At 41.4% G+C, this 22682-nt stretch overlaps 1 protein-coding gene across 1 annotated transcript in view; it reads right to left on the bottom strand.

The window, feature by feature from the left end:
* Positions 1 to 251: 251 nt before the first annotated feature.
* Positions 252 to 22682, bottom strand: part of LOC138246263 (toll-like receptor 13) — a 103347-nt gene continuing 80916 nt past the window's right edge. The window contains exon 3 of the mRNA XM_069200690.1: positions 252 to 2763. Within this exon, the coding sequence (XP_069056791.1) occupies positions 2601 to 2763 (163 nt within the window). The 3' untranslated portion in view covers positions 252 to 2600. The remainder of the gene's footprint in view (positions 2764 to 22682) is intronic.

The raw sequence follows: 22682 nt of genomic DNA, 5'->3' as shown, positions 1-22682 counted from the left end.
TCTCAGTTGTGCAGCTAGGAGCAAAGAAAATGAGAAGAGCTTTATGTGCTGGAAGCTGAAGTTGGATTATGGTGATGGTTGTATTAGGAGGTTAAGTTTGACAACAAGTGTGGGCATGACGGCGTGGAGAGCCTGTTTAAATGTCTCCAACGGATCTGGGTATCTGGCAGAGAAAGGTGAACAACTGTTCATGTGGGAGCAGGTGGTGGATATTACTACTAATCTTAATAAGTTTCAACAACCAAATTATTTTATTTTACATTTTCTTGATTAAACAATATTGGCCAAGTCCACATGACCATAGAAAACAGGCAGCCCAAATTAAACAAACAGATCAAACAACTCTGTAGATACTGTGGACTGTTCGTGCCCAGTGGACTGTATAGATACCACTGAAAGCAGTACTCACAGATGTTGTCACCAGATATATATATATATATAATAATATGACTGATCTGACCTGCTTTCATGGGTTTGATCTTTATACTTTGACAATGGCGCCCCAAGAGCATTAACGATCTGAGTGACATGACTACTAAGATTTGCACTGGTTTGTCACATGTTAAACAGTGGATTTTCAATAATCATCTGAAGCTGAACAGGAGCTAGACAAAGATTCTCTGTCCTTTGAGGGCTACTCCATGTTGGCCTTCGTCTTTGGGCCGGCAACCAATACCTGTTCTTGTGTGAAAAATCTTGATATTAAACTTACGCAATCAGGTTAAGCATGTTGTCAAGCCTGACCTCTTTCAGCTGCAAACCTTGAGGAAAATTCTGTGCCTACTCTCTTTCTCACAAGAGGTGGGGATTCTAAATGTATCAATATCAGCTCAGCTGGATGATTGCAATGCATTTTACCTCGGGTTCTGCAGTTTATGTGATTCACAAACTACAGTCAACTCAAAGCTATGCGGCCAAGCTGGCTCTGGGTCTGATGGCTAGAGATCACAATTTACAGACTCTTGCTTCCTTTACCGGCTACCATTAAGAGAAGGTAGTACATTTAAATCCATGTGCCTTGTGCATAAAGTGGTTTATTCATCCAGCTGTTCTGTCGTAAAGTATATCTTCAGCTGGTGGTAACCTTTTTGTCGTTTAAGAGCTGCCCAATCTTTATTAGTGGTATCAAGGTTACATTGGTCTTTACTTGGAGGTCGAGCTTTCTCTTCGACTGCTGCAGTAAAGTGAAATAAACTACCTCAGGAAAGAGAGCAATTTTCTTAAGTTTAAGAAAGCTTTAAAAACCTGTCTGTCACCTCAAAGCGTAGGCTGGTGGTTGGTTATTGTTCTGGCGTCTCTCCTGAATCAATCAGACTGTCTGGAATCTTTGATTTATTTTTTAGTGTCAAGATACCATTGTAGGGCTGGTAGTTCAAGGTCTACAAATTCCATAAACATAGGATATCACTTAATCAAGAACTGAATAAATCCCTTCACCTACCATTCCTGTTGGAATCTTTCTTTGCGCAGATGATCATGGGAAATATATTTTTTCCATTGTTCATTACAGCAAAATAAATGTGATTTTCACCTTTTGTTTTACTCACCATCTTACATACATCTAACATATGGTGTATAAATTGGCAAGAAATTCGTTATATTTAACACACTCTACGAATTCTTGAATCTTTAATATTTTAATGGGACCGCAAACTTTGGCCTGACTGCAGCTACAACACACCACTAGGTTTGGAGACATTTCAAGTCCAGTAAGGCCCTCACTTACCTGTACTGTAGGGTATAGTCCAGACTTGAAAATAGCCATTAAGTCTGGCAATGTATTCATGCAGGTTGCATTATGAAAAAGAATTTGCAGGGCATATACATAATTTTTTTTCTCACTAGTCGCATCTATTTTAGAAAATCTGTAAATTTTGAGAACTGTACTAACGAGCAACATCATAGACAACAAACGTTTCTTAGATGTAAATGTACTTAAAGACAGAGAATGGAATTATGATACAGTGGTTTGCTGCTGTGGTGCTCACATAACAGGCAATGCTCATGAAGATTTGTATCCATAGAGCATGGTGCGATGCACATTGTTGGGGGGTTGGATTATGCATCTTGGAATTAACACAATAACATTTCATATATTTACATTTGAATTTAACAAATAAATTTTGTTACATCGCACAGGGCGATTGAGATATTTGCCAAGAAGAAACGCACAAATGTCAGTCAAGTGCCAAAGCTGTGACTCGAACCCTAATCCAAAGAATGCATTGTAGCCAATAAACTGCACCTGCTTCCTTGATCATGACTGCACTATTCAAAGACGGTCTTGTCAACTGCACAGCATTAAAGTTATTTTCAACTTGCGGATTCCATAGTCATCAAGAAGGAATCATTAATCCAAATGAGATGTTTACTGAAGGCGATGGTTTTGAGAGTCTCCTGCATAACAAATGCTATAGGTACAAACCAGTTAAGTTTGCAAGATGTTATGTCATTGATCAAAGCTACCCAAATTCCGAAGTCTTTGCACATTACAAATAAAGTCTGCGCTCCATGATAACATTGATGGATAACACTCCAGTAACCTCCCGAGTGTCAATGTTGAGCAATGGGCTTTCCAGTCCTGAAACTGTGGTCCAACGTCATATGGTGATGCCAAGCTGCATGGCTTGCTCTCGGGTCTGCTGAGAGTCCAGCTCTGCTCGAAGCTTCACCCAGAAGGACTCCGCCTGGGTGGGATCTTCGGGCCAGGTGATGTAGGCGTGGTGTTTTAAGAGCTTCCGCAGCCGGTGATAGGTCGAGAGTCTGAAACAACACAATGGTGAAGAGAGTAGAATAAGACACTGGGAGGCAGGTAACTTGGAGCATTTCAAAACAGAAGAGGAACAGGGCCTTGCCTGAGATCATTCAAACATAGCACATGACTAGTTCAGCTGTATTTTGCAGAAATTATTATTAGTCTGTGGTTAAATGCAGAAATTAAAACCTAGAAAAGCAGTACATTTTAATTAATTACATTTTAAATGTCTCTTTGGCATTGAAAAAGGAAAAAACGTTTGCAACAATACAGTAGAATTTTCCAAAATGTGAAAAGAGTTATTCTCATTAATGGGTCTGCTATGGCTTTGCATTTTATTTCCATGTTCTGTTTACTGACATTCCTTGTTTGTATGTATGTGCACTAGTCATTTCGTACTATCTTCTGATGCACATTGGTATTTCTGCCAAGGTGAGGTTGAATCACTTTCTCTTACTTACCATTTAAACAATGATTTGCTATTATCGGGGCCTCCGGGGGGAGAGAGGGGGGGGCAACCGCACCCATTCCTCAGGCATTCACATCACCTGCCAGTGTCCCATCGTCTTTAACCTTACAAATGAGAGCACGACCTGCACTTCTACAAAATGTTCTATCTCTACCTGGGCCCTGATCCTGGCCTGATGACACATTTCCCTGTTCATTCTTTTCTTCGCCAGACTACCGTGTCATCCAACAATCATACATAACACACCAATGTTGAAATGTTCTGTTAAATTATCATTTGCATTGTGCTTCTGTCCACCACGGCCTACAGAATGAGGTAACATTGCAGGCAGCTACGATTCGAGCGCATGGGTAGGTTTGATTTATTTTTGCCGCCATTCTGACAACAACAACAACAATAATAATAATAATAAAAATAATAATAATACTGTCTTATAAGACAAAATCACTAGTAAAACAGCAGTTTTCCCTTTTTAATTAATGAATAAGGTGTCAGCCTTTGGGTGATTGCAGATTTTTTTATTTTTCCCTTTCATTTCTGTGGTCCTTGCTTGCACCAAAACAAAAAAAAAGTAACAACCGTCACACCAGCTTTCCAAGGCCAGGCCTGCTGGCTTTGGGAGTGCTTGTTATTGTATTTTAATGGATTTATTTCTGTTATTATTATTTTTCTTCTGAAATATTTCCCAAAATTGTAATTTTGAAACTCGTTGTTCCAAATCTTTGATGTGCTTGCTTTTCGTTTTGAATTAATCTATTTAAAAATTAAGGGGAAAGTCCTATTTCTGCAAAGCATGCGCGCTTTCAAAAACTCTTAATTCACCTTTTCGGGTCAATTAGTGTTCATATATAGATCCACCTTCAGCACGATATTTTAGCTCCAGAAAGAGTGGATTCACATGCAGGATAGAAACAGCAGCTAGACATCATACATAGAATACAAAAATAAGCCCCTATGAACAACCAATAGTTGTATCGGCACTAATATCAATTTGTTGGACCTGGCCTTCTCTGCAGGGTCATCCCAAAACTGTTTGCCTTCCTTCTCTACTTTTGCTGATCTTGTTTTTGCTGGCCTTAGGACTCTGCACACTTTACCACCGCTGACCAGTGCTAAAGTGCATGTGCTCGTTCCTTAAAACAAGGTAACATTGACTTATACCGACTGGCATTAGTTATCTACTTAAACTCACTAATAAAGTGGTAGTACATGTACCCAGGGCTTCTAACTTAAATGCTACTAGTGGGGCTGCACAATTAGCATACAAAAGAGTGATCGATGGAATGCTTGAATTAATCTCAGCCACTGATAATCACTCAGCTGCATCCCACTCCTTCATTATTTTTTACACCATGCCGTCTCAGTTTGGCACAGCTAAATGCAAATCAGTCTTGACCCTGTTCCAGTCATTAACAATCCAGCCAGAATTGCCAAGGCAGATCCTCCCTGAAGCAGAACAGAGGCAACCCAGGATCGTTTTTTTTCCAATTATAAGGGTCATTAATTGGGTACAGCTTGGTTCTAGTGACACAGTGTGTTTTGGACCTTTGTCTGGGCATACCCGTCCCACTTAGGGCAACACACACACAATGTGGAGCTTAGGTGTGCCTGGATGGGCCATCACTGGCAGGTTGGGAGGAAGGATCTGGGCACAGCCGTACTTACACTTGAACAGGCTATGTCCTGCCTCCACACAAAGGGCTGCATAGCCTCCATAGTTAGTCTGAAGCCAAGACAGGAACAGCAGGATGACTGTGGACTTCAAAGGGAAACCTCTAAAAGCTTCTCCTAAAGGCAGAACTGGGTATAAATATTAGACCTCAGACACTAAATCTTTAATACATTTCTGGACCAGTGGATACTCCACCAGGAAGGACTATTGTGCTGCTGAAAGGACTGCCATTCTGCTGGACTACTGCTCTGAGGGGCTACTTCCCTGCTGTGCTGACCTGTGGCCCTCTTGCCTGGGTGAGAAGGACTGGACCTGCATCTGTTGAATCCAGGAGGCTAACGTGACTCCAGGAGCAAGCTGGTTGTCCTCCTAACCAGAGCCTGAGCGACAGAAGGCTCCAACAACCTTGAACCCAGCACCTGGACTCTGCCATCTGTGAGTCCTTCCTTGCCAAGTGGTACCACCCCAGTCCTGGACTCTTGGAAGTGGGCTTGGAAATGCCCTTCCAGATGATCTGTGGATCCAGCAAAACAGATGCATTTCCTCTGCTCCGCAACACAACCCCAGAGCGGAACCAACACATTGCCTCTGCTGCAATGAATCTGCATCGACCCTGCAGTCCACATCAGAACCCCTACCTATGCAAAGCTTTTCTGATGCAGGCCTTGCATTGCAAATATCTTGTTGACGGCTGCCATGACGACGACACAGCTTCTTGCATCGCAGCCTCACAGCTCCTCAGAACAAACCCATCACCTGGACTATGCCACCCATCCTTGACGCCGAACTTTTCATCGCAACCCCTTCTGGACAGGATCCTTGAGTGGGTTCCTGTAGTGGGCCTGTGCACCAATGCAGTTGGCCTAAACTTGTGACGTTGTCTGAATCTGGCACAACCAGATTTCCACAGTTGGTGCTTTGTTCTTTTTATTTCTATTTTTACTGAAATCATAAACTCTACATATCTCAAGTTCTAGTGATTGGATTTTTGGCATTTTGGTCTTGTTTTATTTATTAAAAATCACTCTATTTTCCTAAATCTGAAGTGGGATTCTTTTGTGGTGCGTTTTCGCTGTGTTACTGTTTGAAATGTTGCACAAATCCTTTACATGTTGCCTCCGAGTTAAGCCTGACTGCCAAGCTACCGAGGGTTGAGCACAGGTTAATTTAGGGTTTACTTGTGACTTCACCCTGATGAGGACTGTGGTTCCTGCTCGAGTAGGGTTTCATTCCCCTCAACCAGTAACCCAATTTCTTACACAATACAACTATGGAAAGAGAATAGTGTCTGGTTTCGCTAAATGCATACTTGTATCCCTTAATGCTAAATGGGTGGGTGCTACCTTAAGGCCATTTGAACAACAGCCATACAATATTTCCACAAATGACCACAGGAGGGTACCAGATTGCAATGAAATGTTGGGAAGACTGTGCCAGGGCCATTTAGACTTGTATTAGTTTCATCAGGAGTCTGCTTGAAAATTGGTTGATTTCTGTTAGTAGACAGTGTGAAGTCTTAGACAGGTGCAGAAGCGTTAGAATCATGTCTGCCTCCTGTGTAGGTTGACATATCATTATTGTTTTTGTTAGGATTGTTGTCATGGATGCTTGCAGTGGAAGCTGAGCTATTTTTTATTGTTTTAGTTATAGGAGCATATTATCTAGATGTAAATCGATATGATAAATGTTATCACCATATTTGTTTAGTCGTGTATATGCTTCAGTGTCTCCAAGTACTATTTTATTAATAGAAGATAAAATCAGTGACCAGATATTATCAGATTTGATATTATAAAAACCCAGGTATCTGACAATTAATTGAGGGGGCTTTGCCTCAAACTGTCAAGCCAGAGGCCACGCCAGTTTGCAGTGACAACCATCCTCAGTCAATGACTGCTCCGGAGAATGCAGAGAAGAGCCCTTCTGCCTAGCACTACTTATCATTCCCGTACAAAAGCTGTGATAAAGAATGCTAAACAGCTATTGTTTTACAGAGAGAAGGTATTCTGTGTGATCCATTTTAAGAAACTCAATTTATAGGTTTGTTATTTTCAGCTCCTGCTAAAATTTAGCATAGTGCTTAGAAGTAGTGGTATGGTGATAGAATGCTAGGAATTTACTAACCATGTTTGGAATCTTCATATTGTTTTCACTGCTCATGTCATGCATTGCTGCACTTATTCTCTCATTGTGTGTGGTTACAGTTCATATGTTATGCACTAGGCTTCAGCTTTAAAAATACAAATTTTAGAGTTCATCCCCTGTTTCTTAGCGCTATTTTTACATTTACAAAAGAACGTTTGGCGTACCATTGTGTCCCTGAACTCATCTAGTGAGACTGATCATGACCAGAAAACGCTTACTCCATTGTACAGCCAGAGGGTCATGTATGGGTCGCAGGCCAACTCAATTTCTAATTTGCATTGGTGCACTGGACTGAGTTCTTGCACGAGATGGTTGGAAATCTGACCCCTGTGGCTGTAGGCGTGGGGGTCCAGATCATCATAAAACGGTCTCATAGTGACACCCAACAGTACAATTTCGTTTTTCCAGTGCCTCTGATACTTGTTGCTTTGGAGCTGCTCAAAACCTTCTAACACAACGAACCCAACATAAAATTCTCAACAAGTTTAACATGTAACATAACTTATGATATGCTCCTCATTGTTTCCGTATTGAAGCTGACAATGCCATTTAAAATATTATGTTAACTTAGCAAATAAAACCTCCCAGTCCTATGAGGCAGTCACATACTCAGCAGTAGGAGCCTACTTAGACTGGAGATGCACAGGTTCCGAAAAACTAAACACTGTTATAAATTTAAGGACGCACTCTGAAAATTTGAATCCTTCTAAACCAAACTGGGCCCAGTCCCTAATTTTGCTCACTTCAGGAAAAGGAAACCAACATCAGTATCTGAGAGTCCTTCTATTATTCCTTCTAACACTGCTGCATCCAACATTTCCTAATTGTACTAGTTGTAACATTTCCATGAACTAAAACCATTAGTACTGTTGCACAATTTGGCAAAAGAGATGTTACTTGTGAAACGTATCTACAAATAGGTGCAGAACGGCCCACCAAATGCTACAGCACTACACCTCGATTAGAACTGCTAACCAGTTTCCTTATATCTGTATTATTGCCCTTAAGTGGTAGAATATGTTCTCCGTGCCAACACGTTTGTAATGCGTTAAATGTATTTATGCATAGTGGTGTTTCCATAGCGCTGACATGATCCAAGATGATGTTAGAACCCTTTACGTAGAATATACGGACGTAGATGTTTACCAATTTGCAATGCAAAGGAGAACACAATCATACACCATTTCAATAAGTAGGGGCAGAATGGGGTTCAGGACTACAGCAAGTATACATTTGCAAAGTTGTGATTATATACTACTCTGTAACTAGCCATTCAAAGGTTTTTCGTGGAGCTCAAAGTTGGAGGAATACCATTGGGCATCTGTATTTGACACAGTACGGAGGTTCACACAGTGGCCAGCAGTGCGAAGAGGAGATTTTTCATGTTGTTTTTTAAATTTGTGAGCGATGGGGCATGCCTGATAATTAAAAGAATTTCATTCCAGATCTTTGGCACAAAACCCTAAAGGGAGCATGTTTGTGTGGGCTTTGTGGAAACTCAGTTTCTCCAGTGTGATATTGTAGGTGCTGCGAAGGTGTCTATCGCTGCCTGAATTTGTTTTTTAGATAGTGGGGTGTGTTTAGTTTCAGAGTGTTAATACACGAAGAAATTATCAATGCATTCTAATTTAATTTACTGTTTTCTCACATAAAAACACAAATTAATGCATGCTCAGCATTTAAGAACAAGTCCAGGATGTGTTTCCTCCTGCTTGTGCAAACACAACAATTCCATGAGTTACAGAAATGTTGTTTATAAATTCCTTTGACAACAGGGTGGATGGCACAAAGCCTGCCGAGTCTTCATAAAAGAACACTTATAAAAGGGTGCCTGATGTACCCTGAGGTTCCTAGTGCAAAGAAATACCATCCCAGGACTCAACCTTATTTGAACACTTTAGTATGAGGTGCAGCAGTGTTGGCGTTCTCCCAAACAAATTGCAGTATTATTCAGATCCCAGGAACATATTAAAAAAAATTGGAAGATTTCCAGCTACTTCTGGAAAAATTACTGAAATCTGTTGGGAAAATGTTAATTCCAGGAGACTGCCAAATTGGAAATAAATATGGGGCCCATAAAGACAGCCTGTCAACTCTTGAAATCCTTGATTTCAGTGAACATGTGAAACATCTCTCACATAAAGTAGGATACTTGCTCGATTTATTTACTTCCCATAGGCCATCCCCACCAAAAACAAGCATTTACAATGCATCGGGTCTCACGTTTGCTCATGTTAGAGCTGATCGCGATGTAAACTCCTAACCCGACTTTTCACCTATCGTGCAAAAGTGCATTTATGTACATAACCCGAAAAAGTGAAATCAAGTATGTAAAGCGCTCGACTTCTGCCAAGCGAGATCGGGCTCGTAAATTAGAGGAAAAAAAGTCCATGAGCCCGATGGAAAACAGCGAGCCTCTTATGTTTTCTGTACTTGGTCGCTGCGCTGGAGGAGGGCTAGCCACCGGAAAAGGCATGACATATGCGTGCCTTCGACTAATGAAAGCAAGCAGATTTTATTAGGGGAGCCCACCAACCAATAAAAATCACTGACGTGAAGTTGACAGGGCTCCGAGCCCTTTTCTAAATACATAAGAGTCTCACTGCGAAACGCATGCGCGAGCGCATGCAACACAGGCTCGACCCTAAAAACTACTGGGATGAGTTTGTAAGCAAAAGGGTAAATGATGAACGGATGAGGGCATGTTAGTACTAACCACCCCCAAACTAAAAGTGATATTGTGCCTGTTTTTCTAATTTAAATTATTTTTCAAAAACTGTAGGCATGGCTTCAAAATAAGCTTGGGCGTAATGTAATGTAAGCCAACATATATCATGTATTTTCAAAAGCTTTGTGCAATGGTTGTTGCGCAATTCCTGAAATTATGCCATTTTGCCTCTTCATATAATTACACACCATTGGTGGTAAAATTTCACTTCGAAAGAGCCATTCACAGTGAAAATTTACTGCAAACACGGAGGAACAAAAGAATGGAAGTGGCTGTTGGTCACAATGCTTTTTTTTTTTTTGCACTAAATTTTTTGTTAGCCAGAATACATCCTTACATCAACAATTGACATATCTTGCACTAAAATATACCAAGAAATGACAGATTTGCATTTTGCCTAATTACACGTAATTTTGCTCATGATGTGCGAACTTAGTTAAAAACTCTTGCGGAATGGAAAATGTCATATTGATATTTTTCAGGTATGGGTGGTTGCTCATGACAACAAACTAGAAAATACATAGGTGTAGGTACACAACGTATGTACATAGTTTGAGGTAAGTACATGGTGAGTTTTGCCCTGTTGAAGGACCAGGTTCAGATTCAATCCACAGAAGCCAGACTGCATTGGCTTGAAATATGGAAGGGGACTGTGTTTTTTCTTCTCCAAAGTGTATTGCTAATGTCTTGTTTTTTTGTACATTTTATGATACTTGTGTTTCGCAGTATAACATATGGCATATGCTTTTGTCCAGATCCTAGCAGGATCATCAATATGCCTGATCCTGAGGCCGTAGCACACTACTCAGTGTTGTTGCGATGCCTTCAGAAAAAGGGGTCATCTGTGCCGCAGCCTGGCATGATCGTCATGCGCTCATTACTTCCTACTTTAGGTAGTCTGTGATAGAGGAGAGTACAACGGGGTGCCTTATTACATATCTAGTCAGTAATTTTTGATGGTGTGCTTCACCAAGCCATTACACCAAACACTCAGGGGTCATTATGACTTCAGCCAGCGGATGGGCTTTTCCGTCTGCCGAAGTCCTGACGGGCAGGTTGCCGCCAGTGCAGCTGCCTTCCTGCAGGCCCTATTAAGAGTTTCCCACTGGTTCAGCGGGCAGAAACAATGTTTACACCCACTGGCCCAGCCGGAAATGCCCAACAGCATTGTCTCTGGCTCATAATAGAGCCGGCGGCAATGCTTTTGTGTGCAGGGTGCACTAGCACCCTCGGACCGGCATGTAACCGCTGGCGGAAAAGGGGGTCGTAATCTACAGGGCGACGCTGCATGCAGCGCGGCTCTGATGGACTAGGACCACCAGCAGTGCCAGCCCCTCCTATAGAGAAAAACTGGCGGTGCTGGCGGTCCGACCGTGGCACAACCGCCATGGTCATAATGTGGCAGTCGGACAGCCACATTGGCGGTGGTCTGACTGCCACTGCAACACTGGCCGTCTTCAGACCATCAGGGTTGTAATAAGGCCCTCAGTGTGCTTCCAAAACAGTGCAAATTCACTATTAAGAGGGAATCATCCTACTCACAACATTACTACCAGGATCTTTCTTTACATATACTTTTACTTTACAGACATAAGCTCTTGGCACTTATATATGTGTTTAAATGGGCATAACGTTTCTGTCACATGTGTATAGAACTGTTTGGCTTCTTTTCTGATCATACAGGAGTTACTGCGCATCACGTCGTATTGTGCATGCACTTGCCTCTAACACGATCAGCCCCAGATGTTATTCTTGAAACTGCCCTTGTTTCCTCCATAGAACTTCGGACAGTATATCTGTCCACCCAATAATGAAGAGCAACATGCTTTAAATGGATTGGAGATTACCACTGTAAATATCTAAAGACTAAAACGGAGATTAAGTATTACATTATGTTCATATAAAGTTTGGTAGTAAATACTTGCACAATAAATGAGAACTGAATTGGCACAACTTTCTCTACAGCGTTTAAAAAAAAAAAGCATGGATAGACGTTTTTGTGGTGCTTGGCCTATGAAACCCCAAGAAATAAAGAGGGCTAGATGATCTGACAGATTTGTTTTACATCATCTGGACCAATTCTGTGCGGCTGACTCGCCATTTCTTATACAGGTTGAAATTAAATAAGGGATTTCATTTCTCAACAAACCTTGGGTGTGCTCATTGTAAGAAGAGAGTCATTCTACTTGTGTCAACACATGAGGAAGGCCATAACCTGGATTCCATATTTCTCTAATTTATTTATTTATAATACTTAAAGAGTGCACCATCACCATACAGATATCCTGGTGCTGGACCTCTATTTAGACAAAGAACAGACTGCTATTGTGAAGAGCCCGATCAGCAAATGCTACTTACATAGGAAACACCAGGTTTTTACAGATTTCTTGAACTACAGTAGGTCAGCAGCAGATCTTAAAGGGACTGATAATTTATTCCAGAGTTGAGCTAATCTGACCATAATAGCTCGACCACCCTGTCTTTTTTTCTGAAATTTTGGAACGCAGATAAGATTTGTAATTGCTGATTGGACGGTCCTCCTTGGAACATATCATTTTAAGCATGTAAAGCAATCAATGATTTTGCATTATTTACACAGCATTGTGTCCACAGAAAAGACTAACATCCAACAGAAGATATTAAACAGAGCATTTCGAATACCCGCAATACAACACAGCTATGCTAACCATAGTACCATGTGAAAACTCATCTCCCAGAAAGTCATCAGCCCTTCAAGATCATATTGAAGTCTGCTCTGTAGTAAGTAACCTTACTTGACTTACAATTAAGCTGCCTAGTGACAGTCATTCCTATAAGATCGGAGCAATGCTCATTAACAAAATGAAAGTAAAGACATTACATATCACTTGATTTTCTAAAAAAAAACAAAATGCCCATATAAAGGTCCTACTTCGGTTACAAAACCTGAGAAATTCACCTATTAAGATACCAAAACAGCCTTGCCATTCCCTGGCCACATCTCATTCATTCTTTCTGCACAAATCCACTTCTATTGGAGTCTACTTTCAAACTCTGGCTTTGGAAACTGGAGACCTAGGTTCTAATCTCACTTTTAGCACTTGACCAAAAATCATGCCATTCTGATGAAATCACTTTATCTTCTTGTGCCTTCAAATTGTAACTAGAGGTAAGGAAAATATGTGCAACATACAAACCAGTTGCATAACGTACAGTCCAAAATACATGTTAGCATTACTATGCCCGTCTCATTCTGGTTTCTGTAATCCAGACCTGACCCAGTACACTGTTATATGTAAGGTACCTTTCCTTTGAAATACTTCAGCTGAAATACATTTGTTCTCTGCAAGGTGCGCTGCGGCTCCTTGCAGAAAGAATTTATATTAATGTGGGTGGTGTGGTCAGTACCTTATCTCATGAATACAAAGCAGTTTTTTGCAGCAATAATGTACCACTGTGTACATGTTTTAAGTGAATATGTTTATACTTGACATAGGATCATTAAGAAGCTGTGCAAGGATACCTAACCTCTGACTAGAAGATGTTCGTTGGGTGTTCAAAAACGACGCAAGGCCTGCCCGGACCCCAGAGTGCTGACCGGATCGACGCTTTGCTCTCCTGCAGAGAGAAGAAACAACGCACACCGACCCGACTAAAGGAGAAATGACGCAAGGTCTCGCTCGTGAGTGATATCGACGCTTCGCAAGCCCTTTTGACGCACACTCGCTTGTGCGGGGTTATTTTGGACTCGCCAAAGGTACATTTTCACGCTAACATGAAGACTCGTTTTGTATTTTTATTGATAACTTGACTTGTGTATTGTGGATTTTTGTTGTTTTGGTCTTGTTTTGTTTAGATACATATTTTCTATTTTCCCAAACCTGTGTTGTGTCATTTTGTAGTGTTTTCATTGAGTTACTATGTGTGTTGGTACAAATACTTTACACCTAGCTCTCTGAAGTTAAGCCTTTTTGCTCCTGCCAAGCTACCAAGAGGGAAAGCAGGGGTTAGCCCAGGGTGATTCCCTTTTACCCTGACTAGAGTGAGGGTCCTTGTTTGGCAGGGGGTAACCTAACTGCCAACCAAAGACCCCATTTCTAACATTTATGATATCTCAATAGGAAGTCAAGACTTTGTTGCTGGAATTGCTTAAAGTATTTTGGTTTTTGTACTCGCTGACTCAATAGAAAAATAACAAAAAATGCCAACTTGTTGCAGGAAATGACAAATTTAGGTAGAAAGCCAAAACAAAGATCTTTGACTTTATGATTCAGTTCACACTGTTGTTTAAAAAAAAAAAAAAAAAACACTCACTGTACTTATAGGAAGAACTGAGTGATTATTTACTGTAAAATTGTACGTTTGAGTCATGAGATCAAAGTGAGAGCATTGTATATGATTGTTAGCATGGAAATACAAAAAACACATACCACACAGTGATTTTAAACCTAGAGTGTTTAAAATTGTTCTGTTTCTTTCAGGATAAAAGAGGATAGACAATCAATCAAGATAAACTCTATATACCACAAAGGTTTAATTTTACAAGCTGTGTTATATCCGCAGCATTTTTAAGTTTTGATTTCCTCCTGCTGCAACATCTGGTTAGTCGACAATTTGCAAAAGGAAGTGTAAAGGCCATCCCAGTTATGTTCCATTTGTCAGTAATCACTTGGAGCAGGAAATGGAACCATATATCTCCAATCCTGACTGACCTAAAACAGCTACCCGCTGGAACCACCAAGTATCTATTTTTGTTTTTTCTCTTAAAAATACAGGACTTCTTGGATCAAAGCTCTTCTTTTTCTAACAATTCCAGTGTTAAATAATACATCCTCCATGAAGAACCCCTTCTTTGGAAATTCCCCCAGGATTTGGAACTCATGCTTCATCATATGACCACCTGTCATGCTTCATCAATGGGTGACCAACATGTTTCTGCCCTCACAAGGTGCTGGTAGGTCAGGGGCATTCGTCAGGGTCGGAGCCCTGCTCCGGCATGTAGGTACCCCCCATGGTATTCCCTTTGGAGTGAGTGTGACTACAAGGGAAAACCCCTCCCCGGCATTAGCCAGACCAGAGGCAAATCGCCCCCTAACCTTTGACCTACCCCACCGTGAACTACCCGTTCAGGTAGGACATTCATTATCCACTTTGAGCACTCCACTTACTGCGTGTGCTCCGACCCTGACGAATGCCCCTGACCTACCAGCACCTTGTGAGGGCAGAAACATGTTGGTCACCCATTGATGAAGCATGACAGGTGGTCATATGATGAAGCATGACACTATTATGTGTGTGAGACCACCTAGTCCGTAAGGGAAATTCCCCCTTCCCCTGTAGGACAACACAGCACCCCCCCTGCCTGGATATTCTCCAACATTGACTCCCCTGCTTTAGGACTCTAAGCAACCTAACTAATACTGGACACCGATATAAGACTGACCCAGTCTTACCTCTGGTTCCCGACTACCCCACACCTTCAGTGATTATATATATATAATCTGAGTACAACCTTAAGATCCTCCAACAGGAGCCTCCTATTAGTCCCTCCATTTAGAAGGCCAAATGGGGTGGAAGATCCTTTTCTTATCTGAAGAACACACCACCAACTTTGTTGAGAACAGAGCTAAATGAAGTCAAATTTAGGAAAAGTCTGCAAACCTGGTTCTATCCCAACTAGATGAACTCATTGCTGACTGTTGGATATTCAGACAGACTCACAGCGCAGGGAAGCCTGATGGTAGCCATGCGCTTTATAAAATAAGATAAGATAATTCTTCATATAAGATATCACAGAGACTTAAATTATCTCTTTATTCGACACACTGAAAATTACATGCCTTGAAAAGGATTGCCAGCTCTAGATGCTAAGCACCCAGTGTGACTAAATTCATCACTCAATAATTGGGCACATGGATTGTTCCGAGAAGCTCGAAAAAAGTTGCCTTTACACTTTTAATAAAGAAAGCTTCATTGGATCTAAAAGGAATAAAACATGCTTGTCACATCTAAGGTCTACTATTGCTCCCCAAAGTTATGGAGAAGGCGGTGGTATTTCAACAGCGAATACATTAATAACAATTTGACACATTTTGATACTGGCAGAATGACGGTTGCATTCTTGGAATAAACCTTGCATGTTGCAGGTAAGGGAGAAACTGCGATTTTGGTCCGTTTTGATCTATTAGCCTTATTCAACACTGCTCATCACAATTGTCCCCTTTCCAGTCGCTTCACAGGATCACTTGTATCAAAGCATTTCTTAAGGTGGTTTAGGTGTTTCCTTTCGGGGTGAACCCAACATGTCCTCCTAGTTGCCATCTTTTTACGGTGGTATGGCTGAACTGAGGAATTCCACGGGGGTACCATTGGAGCAGCGTAATCTAGAGTGCCACCTCTTTACATGCAGTTTAAATACTCAACGTGTGTTCAACTGTATTAATCCATGAGCCACATATTAACCAAGTGTTGTAGATGGCTATATTTCCCTTCATGAGATGCCTTTCATATATCTAGCAGAACTATAATCAATATATCCATATTAAATGGAACACTGTATACCTCTTTAAGTGCAATCACTGTATTTGTTTAAGGTAACTGTATTAGTTTAGAAGCCATTTTGAATTTAACATTGGCCTAAAGTGTAAACCAGTCCACAGTAACATGAATTTAATTTTATTGCAATGCTTTACGTGTCTTGCTTTACTATCCTTTGCAGGTGTCTTATCATTGCATTCATTAAGTTAGAATAGACTTTTTGTTTACTTACTAGACTGACAGGTAGATAATTATTAATTACATATTAGCCTCGGACATGGATAATGAGATGTGGAGGAAAGATTATTGTACCAGGCAGCCCAGACAGATGTTACATCCAAGGCTGTGCAGCTGCATACTCCATTGTTAAGAGCTGGGAAATTAAAGTCTATCTACCCCCAGAGAACAATGTCTCTGGATTGGTCTGTTTGGTGCAAACAGATATAGAGAGTCTTCCAGACATTTCTTAACTGCTTTAAATATCTGTCCCTTCGTATAGTCTAGCAGAGTCTGTCCTGAATTCACTGCAAGAAGGGGATGCTCTTCTCCACTGTGCTGATTTCCCCTGCCCAGTGTTGAGCTTCATGCTCGAGCACTTTTACTTCTTCCATGTCCCTTGAATTTAGTTCAACTGATGCTGCCACATTACTCATAAAAATCCCTTTGCCTGTTTGTGCTTCATTTAGAATGGGGAAGTTCCTCTATGAATCATTTATATTTGGTATTTTGCCACTCTTATGTGATTATATTTTGCATCATTTCATCACAATATACAAATGTGAATTGTATGATCACTTTAATATGTATGCTCTTGTGATATTTCTACTGACCCTTTGTTAACTGATTTGGATTGTGATTTGACCAAACTGGTAATAAAACTGTCATGGTTTGAACATCATCCTCTGTCATTTCTGTCGAGCCACACTGCTTTCATTGTATTTTAAATGTATTACTAATGCAAGCTCCTTTTTTATGGTTCAAGTCGACAATCAAAAGGTTCATCTGACCAGTGGGAGTGCTATTTGATGAGTTATCTAAGTGATTAAGATGCAAGGATATTCACTCCATCACTATTGTCACCCCACTCTTTAGGCCCAATCTACAAACTGCATTTTGTAATATGCAAATCCGTGCTATTCAAATGCTACAAAATGCAATTCACAAAATTTGCCTCTCCTATTTTTTCTTCATTGAGATCTCCTCCATAGTAGTGCAGCTCTCTACACATGTAAGTATTCTTCTTTATAGTAAAGGTGGGAGAGACTAGGGAGAGTGATGGGAAACTGGGATATAGTTACTACCAAATAGGTGTGGTTTGTGGAAATTTAAGGAGGTGATTGAGAGGGACATGCTAATACAAAAAATACACAATAAAAGAGTCACACCATTGCAATTTGGAAAATACACATCTAAAGTTACTACAGCCATAAGGATGTCTATTCTGGTCAGGAAGCTTTCTGGTATTCCAGGACCAGGTCTTCCAATGTCCAAACGAAAAACAATTGTTTCCACAATGTCACCACACACAGGAATATGTGGTAGGCTGGTGCCCTTGAAAACTGCCACATTCTCAGAAGGAAAAAGCTGAAGGGGTTAAAAAAAAATTCTGCTTCCGGGACAAAGACTTCAAAGGATTGAAAAAAAAAAAAAAAGAATCTGGAATCCAACAGTAGTATTCTTCAGGAGCGAGGAGTCGAGGTCAGCAGGTGGAGAGAGCGAAGAAACAAGCAAAGAACACAGCTTTGTTGTGACACATCCTCCAACCAGGTAGTCGGACATAGGGCATGGCCTGTGGCTAGGCCCTGTGGCCAGTCCCCCACATGCAGGCAATCCAGAAGGGGGGGGCACACAGCCCCACTTGCAGAGCCCATTACGGCCCGAGGACCCCATCCCCCAGGGCCGATCCAGTACATGGGGAGGGGGATTTCTAAATTTATCATTTAGGAGGGGGCATGCAGCCCCCCTCCTTAGGCCAATTTCAGCCCAGGGGATCCCATTCATTAGGGCCTGGCCAATTAATGAAGGAGAAGGTGTCCCTGCAGCCCACCTCCCTGGGCCACTTTCAGCCCAGGAGACCTCATCCCCTATGGTCCGTACAGTTACGAAAAGGAGATGGGGGGTGCGTGGTCTCCCCTCCCCAGGCCGAATCCGTCCCCGGGGAACCCATTCCCAGGGATCAGCCATTTAGTGCAGGGGAAGGGGGGTGCACAGCCTCCTTTGCCCAGCCAATTTCGGACCCAGGGAGTCATCAATAGTGGGTGTGCTGGCCCCACCTAGGGCACCCAGTGCCTTTTGTTGGGGGCCACAGCGGGGGAGCCCGAATGCCTCCTGTGAGCCATGCCAGCTCCATGGGGGAGCTGGCATTGCTCCCCCATGCACAGAGCAGAAGAAAAATGCTGCTCCCTCTGTGTGGCAGCAATTTTTTAATCTGTTTCCCTGCCCGCTTCACAGCAGGCAGGGAAACAGATGACAAATCCACTCCCAGCGGTCAGGAGCTTTTTTCCTGCTTTAAATTACATTAAGAGCAAACAGAGGTTTCCTTGCCAACACTTGGACAGAGAAATTGCTATTTCCCGAGGGTGGGTGCCTTGGGACATAGCAGGAGCCTGGTCTTGGGAGATGGGGTTCCCAAGGCCATTAACAGCTCTGGAAGGGGGGCCGCATAGCCTCCTATGGGGTCTCCTCTCCTCCCCTCCCCAATGTCACATTCAGCTGGGCCCTGGCGAATGGGGTTTCTGGCACCGAAATTGGCCTGGGGAGAGGGGGCACATTGTGGTCCTTCCCGTATATAAGAAAACAATATTCACCCCCGGGGCTGGCTTACCCGGGGGACAAAATATAAAACAAGCATGGAATCCTCTGCAAATTCCCCGCAAAACTTTGAAAACAATTTTTTTGGTCCTGGCAGGGTCCCTGTGGAATCCCAACACAAGGCCTAGGGGGGTCAGGGTATTCCTACTCTGCCCCCTTGTTTATTTATTTTTACTTTTTTATGGGACTGGGCTGAGTGAGTCCCAAGATGGCTGTCACCACTTCCTGGTTTAAGTGGTGGCAGCCAATCAGATCTCATCTTGAGATCTCTGGGGTCCACGGACCCTTCGTTTCCCCAGATATCTATTTTTATTTTCCTTTTAGTAACTCCTGAACGGATTTACACCAAATCACAAAAATAGATCTTTCTGGACCAAGATCTAGCTTTAAGCCAGATTTGGTGTAATTCTGTTCAGCGGTTCTGGCTGTAGTTGTGTTCAAAATCCCTTTGGGAAATTGCATGGATAAAATGTGCTGTGGGAACCCCTGCCCCCTTTTTCTTGGCCCCCGCTTTACAAATCACCCCAAAACTTTCAAGACAGCAGTTGAACTGAGTGGTAAACTAGTTTTGAAAATTTCATTAAGATTTGTCAAATGGCGCTAAAGTTATCAGCAAAACAAAAAACGATTTTCCTATGGAAACTAGCTGCTAACTATAACTACCTACTAGCAACCACAAGTAGGTAATATGTGTGTGTGAGAGAGAATTTGTAGACTTCATGTTTTATTTGTTTTATATTGAAAAGTAAACTTAATTGAAAAATAAATAACCTTTAACGAAGGTAAATAAATATGAAATACAAATGTTAGTGACAGGGGGTATTTTTGAAAATTATTGTTTAATAGCTATTATTTAGAAAGTTTTATTTTTTAATTTATTTTTTACACCATGTGCTTTTTGGAACACTTTAGTGGGAGGTCTCCAATCCTAACAATTACCTTCCTTCAAGATATGTAAAACAAACCCACTTACCTAGACACATCAAGCATAACTTCCAACACCATACATTTCGGACCTAACCAGTGTTGTAATTTGTGAGGTCATAAGCAGACCATCACAGCAGTGCCAGCCATACTTATGTCAGTTTCGTATAACTTGTGAATTGCACTGTTTTTTAAACTGCAGTGCCTTTTCAGTGTATTTGTAAGTTTTTTTTTTTTTTACATTAAGTTAAAATCTTACTATCTTCTTCAGGTATAACTCCATTATAACTTTTTTTTAATAGAAATTCTATGTTTTTTTTAATGTAAAGAAGTATTGTATTATGATATGTCTGCAACCAACCTCTTGCTGCGCATGGTCTTCAAAGCCTGGAATGCTCTTTCATTATTCTTGTGCATATAAATTTCTCTATTAAGCTTCAGAAAGAAATGTAAAACCTGGATGTTAAATCAAGGATGCGCCGGACCTTAGTGGCTCCTTTCTTAGGGACTTGCAACTTGAGTCTGTAGGCCCTGATTTAAAGTTTAATTTTTGGTTTTAGCAGTTATATTTTTTCCCTATGGCTCCATGAAGCTTTTACGTTTCTTGGACTTTATCAATAAGCACATAACATAATATGTAAAATATAGATTCCACCATCCCAATTCCTAAATTTAGGGCACCGGAGCTCAGAACAAAGGATTTGAAAGACGGCACATCCACAGTTAAGCAATAGAGCTTTACCACAAGCTTGCCCAAAGCAGGTATTGTTCATTTCCCTTGGTGATAATTATGTTTTTTCAATAACGAGTTAACGATTGCTGATCTCTAGGCTAAGGAAACAAGGCCACTCTCAGAAAGTAAATTAACTGGCCTAAAAGTCAGGGCTTGAGCAGTGTCATAACCCTATCTAGGCACAGGTCAGCCGGAGAACCCAACTCATGACTGCTATGCATAGTGGATATTTTGTTTTCCCAATCAACAGAAATTGAAGTAATTACTTTTTGGCTTGCCTGGATTACTAGGTAGGTTGAAAGGAACTATTCCTGAGTTTATCGGAAGATGAATGCTGTGCATCTCTTCTTCAAAGAGGGTTGACAAGTTATTACATACTTCTACTGTTTGACAAAATAGGAATTTGAGATGCCAAATATTTGGCTTTTCACAAATCCTTGTTGGGAAATATTGTTTTTCCTTGGGTTTCTCTGGGCTGTAACTTGGCAGCTATATTGCATTTTTAGATCTGGGGTATAAGATAGCCGCCATTTTCTATTGCATTGCCTGACCTGAAGTTTAGATTTAAGCAGTTTGACAATGAACCATATGTTTTCTTCTTGACTGGGGTTGGTGGTTCATTTGCTTTTCACTGCTGGCCAAGATTGATCAAAATGTTTATTCAGAGTGATACAGAAATCCTCAAGCAAAACACAGGGAATCAAGATTACTGATCAGAATATTTGTAGAATGAAGAGTGTTAATATAGCTAACCTGAATTTCTTCTCTATGTGATGGCCTTTTTTGTTCAATTGGGTCTTTGCTATGTTCTATATGGCTAGGTAGATAGTTATACCTAGGTGATCAGATCAGGCAGCCAGTTAGTTGATAGATTGCTAGATGTTGTACACATAGGGTCTATCAGGGTTGTATGCCAGACTATTGACAAAAATATTGTGCTACAAGAACACTGTAGCACAGATATCGACAACCAAAATATCATGGAGGTTAATATTTAAAGGTCTGTATATATTTAGTATTCCTAACTCCATATGTATGTATCTTGATGATATACACCAACAAGGTACATAAATGTGTTGTTACGTATATAACTATAAGTATATTTAACACTCAAGATTTTGGTTGTAAATGTTTTTGCTGTAATCATTTTGTATCACGATATTCAAACCTCTATAATCTGTCACCATACTGCCTAACAGAGGTCCGGCTTGATGTGTGGGTTCATAATCAGTCAGAATCACATCTACGTTGTTCCTGAAATTGTAGGCTGGGTCAAGGGCCCCCCTAGTCGAAGACTGAGACCTCCCAGCAGTACAATGTTTTTCTGTTTGAGGGTAAACTAGCTGATGTCCCTGGCTACCTTTGATAACTTGGTGGTTAGTAAATGAGCAGACGTGTTCATCAAAGTATTTTCCATCTTACATTGAAATGGGAAGAACTTCACATCTCATTTCCACTGTATTAGTTTCAGATATGGGTATAGAGGCTTTTATTATTACAGCAACGTCACCAACAACTTTTCTGATCTGATCAGATTGGAGAATATAGTAGCCTTTTCGAGCTGCTTCATTAACAATATGCCTGCAGTGGATATTTAACCACAGTTCTCCATCCTCAAAGGCTCAACAGTGTTTCTTCAAAGAGGTTCTTGAGGTGGTAAGACAAGCAGAGTCATTGTGGTACAGACATATGGGTAATACTTGGGATTGTAGGAAGTGAACATCTTACTACTCTAGAGTGGTGGACATTAAGGGGGTCATTCTGACCCCGACGGTCTGAGACCGCCGGGGCCAGGGTCGGCGGGAGCACCGCCGACAGGCCGGCGGTGCCCCGCAGGGCATTCTGACCGCGGCGGTTTGGCCGCGGTCAGATTCGGAAAACCGGCGGTCTCCCGCCGGTTTTCCGCTGCCCTTAAGAATCCTCCATGGC

This window comes from Pleurodeles waltl, chromosome 7, assembly GCF_031143425.1.
Source record: "Pleurodeles waltl isolate 20211129_DDA chromosome 7, aPleWal1.hap1.20221129, whole genome shotgun sequence".
Lineage (NCBI taxonomy): Eukaryota > Metazoa > Chordata > Amphibia > Caudata > Salamandridae > Pleurodeles > Pleurodeles waltl.
The sequence above is the reverse complement of the archived record's forward strand: the minus strand, read 5'-3'. Positions and strand labels throughout refer to the sequence as shown.